This window comes from Salmo salar, unplaced genomic scaffold (assembly GCF_965601325.2).
Source record: "Salmo salar unplaced genomic scaffold, fSalSal1 ptg000432l, whole genome shotgun sequence".
NCBI lineage: Eukaryota > Metazoa > Chordata > Actinopteri > Salmoniformes > Salmonidae > Salmo > Salmo salar.
The window spans coordinates 3945476-3958424 of record NW_027675387.1 but is presented as its reverse complement, the minus strand read 5'-3'; the positions used below and the strand labels follow the sequence as shown (position 1 = coordinate 3958424).

General features: G+C 40.1%; 1 protein-coding gene across 1 annotated transcript in view; it reads left to right on the top strand.

Annotated features, from left to right (window-relative positions):
- LOC145876073 (uncharacterized) overlaps positions 1-11740 on the top strand; it is an 83695-nt gene extending 71955 nt beyond the window's left edge. Inside the window, exon 5 of the mRNA XM_082971847.1 lies at positions 8240-11740. Coding sequence (XP_082827973.1) covers positions 8240-9426 — 1187 coding nt within the window. The 3' untranslated portion in view covers positions 9427-11740. The remainder of the gene's footprint in view (positions 1-8239) is intronic.
- Positions 11741-12949: the final 1209 nt, after the last annotated feature.

Below are 12949 nucleotides of genomic sequence, written 5' to 3'. Positions count from 1 at the left end.
TTGTTTTTGCCTTCACACTGCACAGCTGATTCAAATGATTCAAACTCATTATCAAGCTTCAAGTGGTATTTATGTATTCATTTGTGATGCCATCCTTGATATGATCCTGTTATTGTCACATGCTACACATGTACATATGTGTGCCCATGCATCTATCAATCCAATGTTATCATGATTTGTTATCAGGGATATTATACTTTAGTAATCCACAATGACCTGGTGATGTAACAGTCTAATAATTACATTGTCTTCCATATTCCTACAGATACCTTGTAACTGGAGATTCCTTCAAAACGATTGCCTACAGTTACCGTGTAGGGCACTGCAAGGTTGGGTGACCAGGGTCATCTGGGACTGCCTCCTGGAGGAATTCAGGTGTGTGAAGGCTACCTGTGTCCTGCGTAACTTCATGAGGATGGACACGAGGACCAGGAGGGGATCTGCAGCTCGCCGCCGTGTGCCAGAGGAGGAGTCTGCTGCTCTGCAGGATGTTTCAAGGATGGGGTCCAACAACGCAGCAAGAGAGGCAATCCGTGTGCAGGAGATCTTCACCTCCTACTTCTTCAAAGAGGGTGCTGTTCCCTGGCAACACCATAGACGTCACTATGCACAACCAAAGGCTCTTTTAAGAGCCATTCACATTGCAATAAGAGTATTCTTCCATTTACTGAGCTATGTCAACTGCAGTTATTCAATTCAGTTTCTCTCCCTTTGATTTCTACTTCTCAGGTGAGGGTGCTGTTTAGGTAAGGGTGTGATGTCTGTGCAAAAACAAAACAGGCTATTTTAAATCACCCATATTGAAAAAATGTAGAACAATTAGACACCCTATAACCCACACCTACACACACATGTATCAATCTGATTGATGGATTGTGTTGTGCAGTAAGCAGGTTCAGGTGTATAACTGTGGCTCCTTCCACCTTCAAAGAATAGGCAAGAGGGCCAACCATGGAGAATAGTAAGACACTTCATTATTTCTATAACAAACACTATATTGTTTGTCCTCATGTGTCCGTTCATGTTTTTCAGCATAAAGTACTCCGCAGCCACTTAGTGTGGTGTGGACACCAGGTGAGGCCACACACAGATTCCTGTTGAACACTGTCGCTTTAACTACCTTATTTTCTCAATAACAGTCTCTCTCCTTCACTTCATCCCTCTCTCCTCTTCTCCCTAAATCCTCTAGGTTATATCAGCTGTGTCGGTGAACCCCTCCTGCATCTGAACTGGCTACATAGAGGGCACAGCATGATCAGAGGTGAGAGGTCACTTGGTCAGGTCAACAGGAAGTATTATTAAAGAGATGCTTTACATTGAAATACAGATAGAGATGCAGTAGTCACAGAGTTAATGATCCCAGGTCAGTTTTTTATTTCACCTCCTGATTGATGACTAACAATGTTAGAATAAAAAATATAAACACAAGGTTTAAACATGCTCTCTCTCTCCATCTGTCTCTCGTCTGCAGATATGTTTTGATGTGAGAGGAGGCCAACCCCCAGTCCCATCATCGCCACCTCACCTGCTTTTAAGAACCTTTGGGTCGACGAGAGATACTATTATGTAATTGTGATGAACTGAGAGAATATTTATGTAGCACTGTGATTCATTAATCATGTGCTGCCTTCCCTGCTCCTATGTGCTTACCTCTTTCCCTTTCTGTCTTTTACACCTCTCTCACCACCTCCTCTTTCTTCCTCTGTTTTTATAATGCACAACAGATGTGCATTGAAGTACAGATTGAACTTGTATTCATAAGACTTGGATAATGAGCTTATTCAATAAAGTGTTTCACATTCTCTACTGGTTGAAATGAAGTGTAATGTGATGAAATACTCCACCTATCCTGTGTTTATCAGATCAATGCAGATGAAGAGCATTAGATGTTGAGATGAACCAGTGTTAGAGTATTTACATGATGCATAGGAAGTGTAGTGTACTGTTTTTTAACATTATATTTCTGTATATTTGAATTAACTAGTTAAATCCTGTTTCTAGTCTATTAGTTACAATGTGTAACCATTGATGTCCCAGGACCAAGATTGGTAAACACTGTTGAAGTGTATAATTGTAATCCATACATGCAGACACAGCGTCATTCAAAGACTGGAATTTGATACTCCTGGTATTGGATATGACTGAAAAATAATCTCAAAGACATTCATACCTAAACTGCACCTTTATTTGCCAAGGTAGAGTACATGATCAGTGAATATATTAAATGTACAGGCTACAATGTGGGGATCTCATGCATGGTAATAACTACATGTATATACGACTTGCATCCTTGGCACAAAGTTATATTATATTCTACTCAATCCATAGGCTTCATTAATGTCATTCAGGCTGTTTTGAAGTTGATACAACTGGCTATGATAGCTGAGGTTCATAGGTTCTGAACTAATATGTATACCAAACGTTTGGGTCCATACACAGATCGGCTAGATAGCTAGCTACACATCCATAGGCATACAGGTATTTTAATCATCCACTGCACAATAAGCAAGAACATAGCTAGCTACGTTATTTCATCTATCTGCATGGCAAATATCAGCAAGGCAAGCTAACACAATTGTACATTCAATTTTCAGTAAATTCTTCAGCTAACTAGATTCTATACATTCACTGTTTCACAAAACGACAGCCTGGATTGCAGGTTGTTTCAGGAGTCCCAAAAACAACCAGAATGACAATTACATACTCATGTCACAACACCCATAATGCTAGTCAGCTAGCTGGCTAATGTTAGCTAGTCAGCTAGCTGGCTGATGTTAGCTAGCTGGGTAATGTTAGCTAGTCAGCTAGTTGGCTAATGTTAGCTAGTCAGCTAGTTGGTTAATGTTAGCTAGTCAGCTAGTTGGTTAATGTTAGCTAGTCAGCTAGCTGGCTAATGTTAGCTAGTCAGCTAGTTGGTTAATGTTAGCTAGTCAGCTAGCTGGTTATTGTTAGCTAGTCAGCTAGCTGGTTAATGTTAGCTAGTCAGCTAGCTGGCTAATGTTAGCTAGTCAGCTAGCTGGTTAATGTTAGCTAGTCAGCTAGCTGGTTAATGTTAGCTAGTCAGCTAGCTGTTTAATGTTAGCTAGTCCGTTAGCTGGCTAATGTTAGCTAGTCAGCTAGCTGGTTATTGTTAGCTAGTCAGCTAGCTTGTTAATGTTAGCCAGTCAGCTAGCTGGCTAATGTTAGCTAGTCAGCTAGCTGGTTAATGTTAGCTAGTCCGTTAGCTGGCTAATGTTAGCTAGTCAGCTAGCTGGCTAATGTTAGCTAGTCAGCTAGCTGGCTAATGTTAGCTATTCAGCTAGCTGGCTAATGTTAGCTAGTCAGCTAGCTTGCTAAATCGCGATTTTCGTAAATAAACTTTAAGATAAGAAAAAGCATAATCGTTTGTCTCTACATTAACTAACATTTCTGTCAAATGTACATGTTTTTGCATGATTCGTTATGACGTTATAATCCCTTACATTTGCTTCCATCCTAGTATTTGTGTCCGCCATCTTTGATCCAGTTCAGTTCTGTGTAGGGGTACCCCTCTCTCCTAGTGTTTCTGTCCGCCATCTTTGATCCAGTTCAGTTCTGTGTAGGGGTACCCCTCTCTCCTAGTATTTCTGTCCGCCATCTTTGATCCAGTTCAGTTCTGTGTAGGGGTACCCCTCTCTCCTAGTATTTCTGTCCGCCATCTTTGATCCAGTTCAGTTCTGTGTAGGGGTACCCCTCTCTCCTAGTATTTCTGTCCGCCATCTTTGATCCAGTTCAGTTCTGTGTAGGGGTACCCCTCTCTCCTAGTATTTCTGTCCGCCATCTTTGATCCAGTTCAGTTCTGTGTAGGGGTACCCCTCTCTCCTAGTATTTCTGTCCTCCATCTTTGATCCAGTTCAGTTCTGTGTAGGGGTACCCCTCTCTCCTAGTATTTCTGTCCTCCATCTTTGATCCAGTTCAGTTCTGTGTAGGGTTACGCCTCTCTCCTAGTATTTCTGTCCTCCATCTTTGATCCAGTTGAGTTCTGTGTAGGGGTACCCCTCTCTCCTAGTATTTCTGAAGAAAGTCTAACAGTCACTGGTGCAGCAGCAGCCTCCCCCTGTCCTAGGAGTTTAAGATGCGATGGAACGGTTGACGAAAAAAAAAAATCACAGAAAAAATATATTGATTGATATTGATTTATTTAGGGGGGGCTAATGAATATTTTAGGACCAGCGATGTCCCTTATTCCTACCCTTTAACTTTTTGTCTGACAAAATATACATTTTACTCAACTGCGTTACCCACTCCAGTCAGCAGATGGCGGTCTGGGAATTTAACGCGATGCTGTTGGTGTGACGTATAATGTAGTGGACGGAACTCTTCTTTCAACAGCAGCAACAGTTAGTCAGACACCACGTTAGCTTGCTAGACAAAATAGCCGAACAATAAAGCTCTTTAGATGCGTTAGTGTATATTAGCCACTGTGTTTTAAACCCTCTTCTGTCGTCTAGTTAGTTATCCGATTTAATTTCATATTTACGGTGTTGTTGTTATTATTCAGCTAGCAGGCTGGTTAAGTTAGCATTAGCCTAGCTAGCTAACATTCCCAACCATGCGGTCACTGAGCTACTCTCCTCCTGCTAAAGAAGATGACATCACAGTAAAACAAGAAGTAGAGGGTGAAAGAAGAAAAAGACGCGTTCAGAGTGAAAGAGGAGGAGGATGTTACAGTAAAAGAAGAGGAGGATGCAGTTTATGGAGTGAAAGAGGAAGAGGGGGAGATGACTGTTACATCGATAGAGGAGGAAACTGGACATCTGGGCCCGGTTTCCCAAACGCATCTTAAGGCGTCCAATGGTTCTAATGATGAATTTAGCCATAAGATGGTTTTGAGAAACCGTTCCCTGATTAACACTAGTAAGTACTGTCTTAAATACAGAGGCACAAACTCTGCAGTTGTTGAACTGATGTGTGGTGTTAAAGCGGAAATCTGCAATAGCTACATCTATATTTGGACTTTTAAATGATTTATTTATAGCCATTGATTCTTGAAGAATATAACTCATGCCTCATGAGCTTAGTTCAACTGTTGTACCCCATCAGAACCCCAAATAAGCTTTTTTTTACTCCAATGTTTAGAAATGTAAATCAACACTGTATAGCCTCAACATGGTTAAAACTTTAATGTTGATATTATGGATGGTCAGTCCTTGCATCCATAGGTCTGTCTATGAATTTGAAAGTAGTTACATTTCTCCAGACCCATCATCATCTTATTACCAAAACAGTGGTGGAATTACAGCTTTGTTATTGTTTGGACTGCAGATTGGTTGATTGATTGTGTGGCTTTTTTAAAGGGGGACCTAGTTTTAAAACAGAAACAAAATGGCTGCCCAGTGACTTGGTTTGGTAAACAGTTGATGGATGGGGGAAGGAGAAATGTAACCACTCTTAAATTCATAGAGAAAGCTATTGTAGCAACCGTAACCCAACACCTAGCAACCTCGTCAAGAAGTTAAGACATCTTGGCTTAACACTTATAAAGTGTTGGTGAAACATACCTAGATTCAGTTACATTCATGAATTGTTTTGAAACCTTTGTTTAAACCCTTCTCAAAGTTGGTGCCTTGACGGATTTGTAAAATACGGTTTGTCATAAAACACTTTTTTATTTATTCATTAACATTATTCATTTTATTTTTTATTTATTCATTAACCTCTTATGGACAGACATTCCACTAGCGGAACCCCGTTCCGCCTGCAGAACCCCTAGCCGACTGCCAATGGCATCGCACCGCGCGAAATACAAAACCAACTACAATACCACAATTCAATTTTCTCAAACATATGGCTATTTTACACCATTTGAAAGATAAGACTCTCGTTAATCCAACCACATTGTTCGATTTCAAAAAGGCTTTACAGAGAAATCTAATGTTTTGCTTATGTTAGGAGAGTACCCAGCCAGAAATAATCACACGGCCATTTTCAAAGCAAGCATATATATCACAAAAAAACAAAACCACAGCTAAATGCAGCACTAACCTTTGATGATCTTCATCAGATGACACTCCTAGGACATTGTTATACAATACATGCATGTTTTGTTCAATCAAGTTCATATTTATATCAAAAAACAGCTTTTTACATTAGCATGTGATGTTCAGAACTAGCATACACACCGAAAACTTCCGGTGAATTTACTAAATTACTCATAAACCTTGACAAAATACATAACAATTATTTTAAGAATTATAGATACAGAACTCCTTTATGCAATCGCGGTGTCAGATTTTATAATAGCTTTTCGGCAAAAGCACATTTTGCAATATTCTGAGTACATAGCTCGGCCATCACGGCTAAACTCAGAATTACTATTAGAAAAATTGGATTACCTTTGCTGTTCTTCGTCAGAATGCACTCCCAGGACTTCTACTTCAACAACAAATGTTGTTTTGGTCCCAAATAATCCATAGTTATATTCAAATAGCTCTGTTTTGTTCGTGCGTTCAGGTAACTATCCGAAGGGTGACGCGCGGGAGCATTTCGCGACAAAAAAAATTGAAATGTTCCTTTACCGTACTTAGAAGCATGTCTAACGCTATTTAAAATCAATTTTTATGCAATTTTCCTCGTAAAATAGCGATAATATTCCAACCGGACGATATTGTATTCATTCAAACTGGTGAAGAAAAACATGGAGTACTCTCGTGGCTGCGCATCTCCAGGCTCTGAGCCACTAGGCTGACCACTCACAAACAGAGCTGCTGGACCCTGCCCAGAGACAGCAGAGATCCCATTCCACTTTCTGGCGTCTTCAGAGAGCCTATGGGAACCTTAGAAATTGTCACGTTACAGCAGAGATACAGTATTTTCGATAGATAGGCAAAAGAAGCACCAGAAATTGTCAGACAGGCCACTTCCTGTATGGAATCTTCTCAGGTTTTGGCCTGCCATATGAGTTATGTTATACTCACAGACACCATTCAAACAGTTTTAGAAACTAGAGTGTTTTCTATCCAAATATACTATGCATATTCTAGTTTCTGGGCAAGAGTAGTAACCAGATTAAATCGGGTACATTATTTTCACCCGGTCGTGAAAATAGTGCCCCCTAGCCCTAACAGGTTAATTAACCTCTTGAGGACCCCTTCCCGCTCGGATCCCGTTACCGGGATTCGATTTGACAACAGCCAGGGTGCCAAATTCAAAACTACAAAAATCTCATAATTAAAATTTCTCACACATACAAGTATTATACACCATTGTAAAGATAAGATTCTCCTTAATCCAACCACAGTGTCCGATTTCAAAAAGGCTTTACGGCGAAAGCAAAACATTAGATTGTGTTAGGACACCACCTTAACAAGAAAAGCTACACAGCCATTTTCCTAGCAAGGAGAGGCGTCACAAAAACCAGAAATACAGCTAAAATGAAGCACTAACCTTTGACGATCTTCATCAGATGACACTCCTAGGACATCATGTTACACAATACATGTATGTTTTGTTCGATCAAGTTCATATTTATATCCAAAAACCCCATTTTACATTGGCGCGTAATGTTCAGAAATATTTTGCCTCCAAAACTTCCGGTAAATGAGCACAATGAGCATACATATTACAGAAATACTCATCATAAACCTTGACAAAATATATAACAATTATTTAAAGAATTATAGATACACTACTCCTTAATCCCCTGAGTTTTCCACCATTCACATTCAGAATACATTGTGAAAAACTAAAATCTTTGCTCACTATTTTTGCTCCAGGTAGATATAGTACATCCATAACTACCGGTTTCCTCATTAGCAGGGAGGAGTTTCCGCAATCAAATTGCCCTCGTGCCGCAATTTTAGCAAACACAGAAAGGGGCCTATATTGGAAAACAAAAGTTGTCTGGCACACTGCTTAGAGTTTCAACAACATGAATATCTTATTTCTAGCCTACAATCATCAATGTCACTACGAATGTGAAAACAAGACAAAATATGACTCTTCTTGCTCATTTTAAGACAATTGTTAAATAATTTTAACATTCATTACAGATGTCAATTGTTGTATAACATCATGGCTCCGCTGTTGGCATCACCTTTTACAGTGGATTACCGCTGTTGTGGGCCTTTTAATCATCTGTCTGACTTTGTTGTTCACACAGGAGAGATACTTAACTATCGTGGATCCTCTGGGGAGCCTCAACAACCTCATGATGCTGACGAGGCAGAGAAGAGTCTCTCCAGATCAGAACACCTCAATAAACACCCGCAGAGATCCACAGGGAAGAGAACTCACTGCTGCTCTGACTGTGGGAAGAGATTCACCTCCCCATCAGGCATTAAAATGCATCAGAGAATCCACACAGGAGAGAAATCTTATAGCTGTAATCAATGTGGGAAGAGTTTTGGTCAGTCTGGAAAGCTGATTTTACACCAGAGAACACACACTGGAGAGAAACCTTTTAGCTGTGATCAATGTGGGAAGAGTTTGACTTCATCTAATCATCTGACAGTACACCAGAGAATACACACAGGAGAGAAACCTTATAGCTGTGATCAATGTGGGAAGAGTTTCACTACATCAAGCATTTTGACTGTACACCAGAGAAGACACACAGGAGAGAAACCTTATATATGTGGTCAATGTGGGAAGAGTTTTGGTCAATCTGGAGAACTGACTTTACACCAGAGAATACACACAGGAGAGAAACCTTTTAGCTGTGATCAATGTGGGAAGAGTTTCACTACATCAAGCATTCTGACTGTACACCAGAGAAGACACACAGGAGAGAAATCTTATAGCTGTGATCAATGTGGGAAGAGTTTTGGTCAATCTGGAGAACTGACTTTACACCAGAGAATACACACAGGAGAGAAACCTTATATATGTGGTCAATGTGGGAAGAGTTTTGGTCAATCTGGAGAACTGACTTTACACCAGAGAACACACACTGGAGAGAAACCTTTTAGCTGTGATCAATGTGGGAAGAGTTTTACTACATCTGATCATCTGACAGTACACCAGAGAATACACACAGGAGAGAAATCTTATAGCTGTGATCAATGTGGGAAGAGTTTCACTACATCAAGCATTCTGACTGTACACCAGAGAAGACACACAGGAGAGAAACCTTATAGCTGTGATCAATGTGGGAAGAGTTTTACTACATCTGATAATCTGACAGTACACCAGAGAATACACACAGTAGAGAAACCTTATAGCTGTGGTAAATGTTGGAAGAGTTTTGGTCAATCTGGACATCTGACATTGCACCAGAGAACACACACAGGAGAGAAACCTTATAGGTGTGGTAAATGTGGGAAGAGTTTTGGTCAATCTGGACATCTGACTCAACACAAGAGAACACACACAGGAGAGAAACCTTATAGCTGTGGTCAATGTGACAAGAGATACTCTGATAAAAGATCTCTGATCAAACATCAGAAAATACATGGAGTTGTTTCATGATATCAATGAAATAATGTCACAATGTAGAATGTTTAAACATTGTAGTAGGAGTATTTTAATGATGTCACAATGTAGAACCCTAAACGTTTGTCCCCTGTTCTATTGATTTCAACATGATATGGATATTAGCCTCAGGGGGAAAATCCAGGCTCTGAAATGGAAGAGTTACTATTTATGTGATTTAACAAAAAGTGACTAACAAAAAAAGAGCTGTGTTACACTTACCACATTGGTGACCCACTGGAATCAAAATGCAACACTTCAAAATGTAGCTAGCTGTTTTCTACAAATTGTCTTCTAACCACTGATGTACACATTATTCCCAGATTCCGTGTGGTTTTTGAGGTGTTAGTTTTAACAGAATGTGCAACCTCCTCTCTCCCTCCTCTCACCCAAATGATTTCAACATGATACCGATGAGTTATGAAAAATAAGTGTTGTGTTCCTTTGTTCAGTGACCCCTAAATTTAAATTAATCACTCCAAAATGTAGCTGACTGTCTTCTGCAGGTTGTCCTTTAACCAGTGAGGTGAAAGATATCTCCCATTTCCATGTGTTTGTATTTTGTTGTCAAGTTTCAACAGCACGTACAACCTGATTTCCCCCCTAATCAATATCAGTAGTTTATTGCTACTTGTCAAAACAACAGTGTTTTTGGTGCTTGTGTCCATGGCGAGGACAACTTGGTTTCTGATTGTCTCAAGGTGGGCAGTCAAAGAAAATTGTGTTTTGCATTTAGCCAGTGAGTTGCTATGGATCTTATTTTGACTGCATGTTTTTCCGATTTGGAGATGAGTTTTGTTTGGGCTCCAAGTGGACGAGAGTTCTAGAAGCTAGTGAGTTTTAGAAAGACTAGAGTTCTAGAAGCTAGTGAGTTTTAGGACGACAGTCAGAAGCTAATTTTATACATTTATATTTTTTTCTATTTTTTAATTGTTGACAGCCAGTAGACACCATGTTTATATTGGTGAAGGTGAAGCATTGTAGTTGATTATAATGTGAAATGGAAGTTGTTTTCTGTTGGTGGTGAGCATTCTATTAAGGTGTTAGTCTTTGGTTTTTCCATTTATGTTTTAAGGTTGGACTTTAGCCCGTCTAGCTCGTTAGCACGTCTAGCTCGTTAGCCCGTCTAGCTCGTTAGCACGTCTAGCTCGTTAGCACGTCTAGCTCGTTAGCCCGTCTAGCTCGTTAGCACGTAGGACGCACTGATTGGTGTCACCTCGTTAGTCAGTATGTGTTACACCTGTGCTGGCTTGTCCATCTCGTTAGTGGGAAGGTGTTTCACCTGAGCTGGTCCAGGTTCTATTTAAGAGTGTCTGGCCCAGTGCTCCAGTTGTCTTGATACATGTGGAGAGTCAACACCTTTAGTTGCTCCACCTTTTTGGTTTACTTCCTGTCTTTAAGTTTGGTGTGGGTTTTTCTTTCGTTTTCCTCTTCTTGGGCAGATTTAGTGGGTCTCATGGTGGGTGTCTTTTAGGTCCCAGTTGTTGTTACTAGTCAACTTTCAGTGGACACTGAGAGCAAAACTGCAAGATTATGTTATAATACTTTTATTGCATCAAATGGTTGTTTTATGCAACAGAATAGAGGGTTCTTAGAACTATTGTGTCTGTGTGTTCTACTGAGGATGGGCCTCTGGGAGAAAACACTGACAGGAGATTTACAATGTCTTTTGGGTGATAAAACCTAAAGAGACTGCATTCCAGAACATGAGTTAATGTTTCTGTTCTATATGGTACCAGGGAGAGATGACCCCAGGGCCAGACCCTGGTCTCTACACAAAGAGTACTGTTTTTACAGCAGATACTCTCTGCTGAGAATTATAAGTATCTTTCATACAGATCTTAACCTTGTGACCCGTTCTATACATCTGTTGTTGGTCATGTAGGTTAAAAGGGGTGCATCTTGGCTGTAAAAGACCTTTGTACTTTTGTCTCATGGCTCTCAACGAATCATCTGGGGGTGATTCATCTCTCAACGAATCATCTGGGGTTGATTCATCTCTCAATGAATCATCTGGTGGTGATTCATCTCTCAACGAATCATCTGGGGGTGATTCATCTCTCAACGAATCATCTGGGGGTGGTTCATCTCTCAACGAATCATCTGGGGGTGATTCATCTCTCAATGAATCATCTGGTGGTGATTCATCTCTCAACGAATCATCTGGGGGTGATTCATCTCTCAACGAATCATCTGGTGGTGATTCGTCGACCAGCCATCATTATCGTAGAACACTCAATTGATTCACCCTATATTTGCGTGTTGTATTGACCTGCTCCCTTATTAATAAGTGAATAAAGATTTAGTTTAAGATTAACTCTGACTTCTATGATAAGTTTGTCTCCTCATTTGATATTAAAGAAATTAACAACAGTTGACGACGGGGATGTGAATCTAGACTTGGTGACCGCTCCTGATGACCTGGATAAATGACCTGACTCCTGACGACCTGGGTAAATGACCTGGCTCCTGATGACCTGGGTAAATGACCTGGCTCCTGATGACCTGGGTAAATGACCTGACGACCTGGGTAAATGACCTGGCTCCTGATGACCTGGGTAAATGGTGCACCAGGGATCCCTCTAACTTGAGATCTCAGGGAGACCAAACTTCGGGAACGGAGCAAATGGACCCACCTTTGATCTGAGAGGCAGCGAACCGAGTGGATACCATCAGTATAGTATATATAGTGGATACCATCAGTATAGTATATATAGTGGATACCATCAGTATAGTATATATAGTGGATACCATCAGTATAGTATATATAGTGGATACCATCAGTATAGTATATATAGTGGATACCATCAGTATAGTATATATAGTGGATACCATCAGTATAGTATATATAGTGGATACCATCAGTATAGTATATATAGTGGATACCATCAGTATAGTATATATAGTGGATACCATCAGTATAGTATATATAGTGGATACCATCAGTATAGTATATATAGTGGATACCATCAGTATAGTATATATAGTGGATACCATCAGTATAGTATATATAGTGGATACCATCAGTATAGTATATATAGTGGATACCATCAGTATAGTATATATAGCGGATACCATCAGTATAGTATATATAGCAGATACCATCAGTATAGTATATATAGTGGATACCATCAGTATAGTATATATAGTGGATACCATCAGTATAGTATATATAGTGGATACCATCAGTATAGTATATATAGTGGATACCATCAGTATAGTATATATAGTGGATACCATCAGTATAGTATATTTATATACCACATCTTGAACGTAGTTTAAAAAGAAAGAGGTGAGTGAAACACGCAAAGAGGAGTTTTTAGAAAGTCCTCGTAGGCTCTGAGTGTGTATTCCTGTGTGGAGGTGTAAACAGGGCCCAGTCAGGAGGCTCTGAGTGTGTGTTCCTGTGTGGAGGTGTAAACAGGGCCCAGTCAGAAGGCTCTGAGTGTGTATTCCTGTGTGGAGGTGTAAACAGGGCCCAGTCAGTAGGCTCTGAGTGTGTATTCCTGTGTGGAGGTGT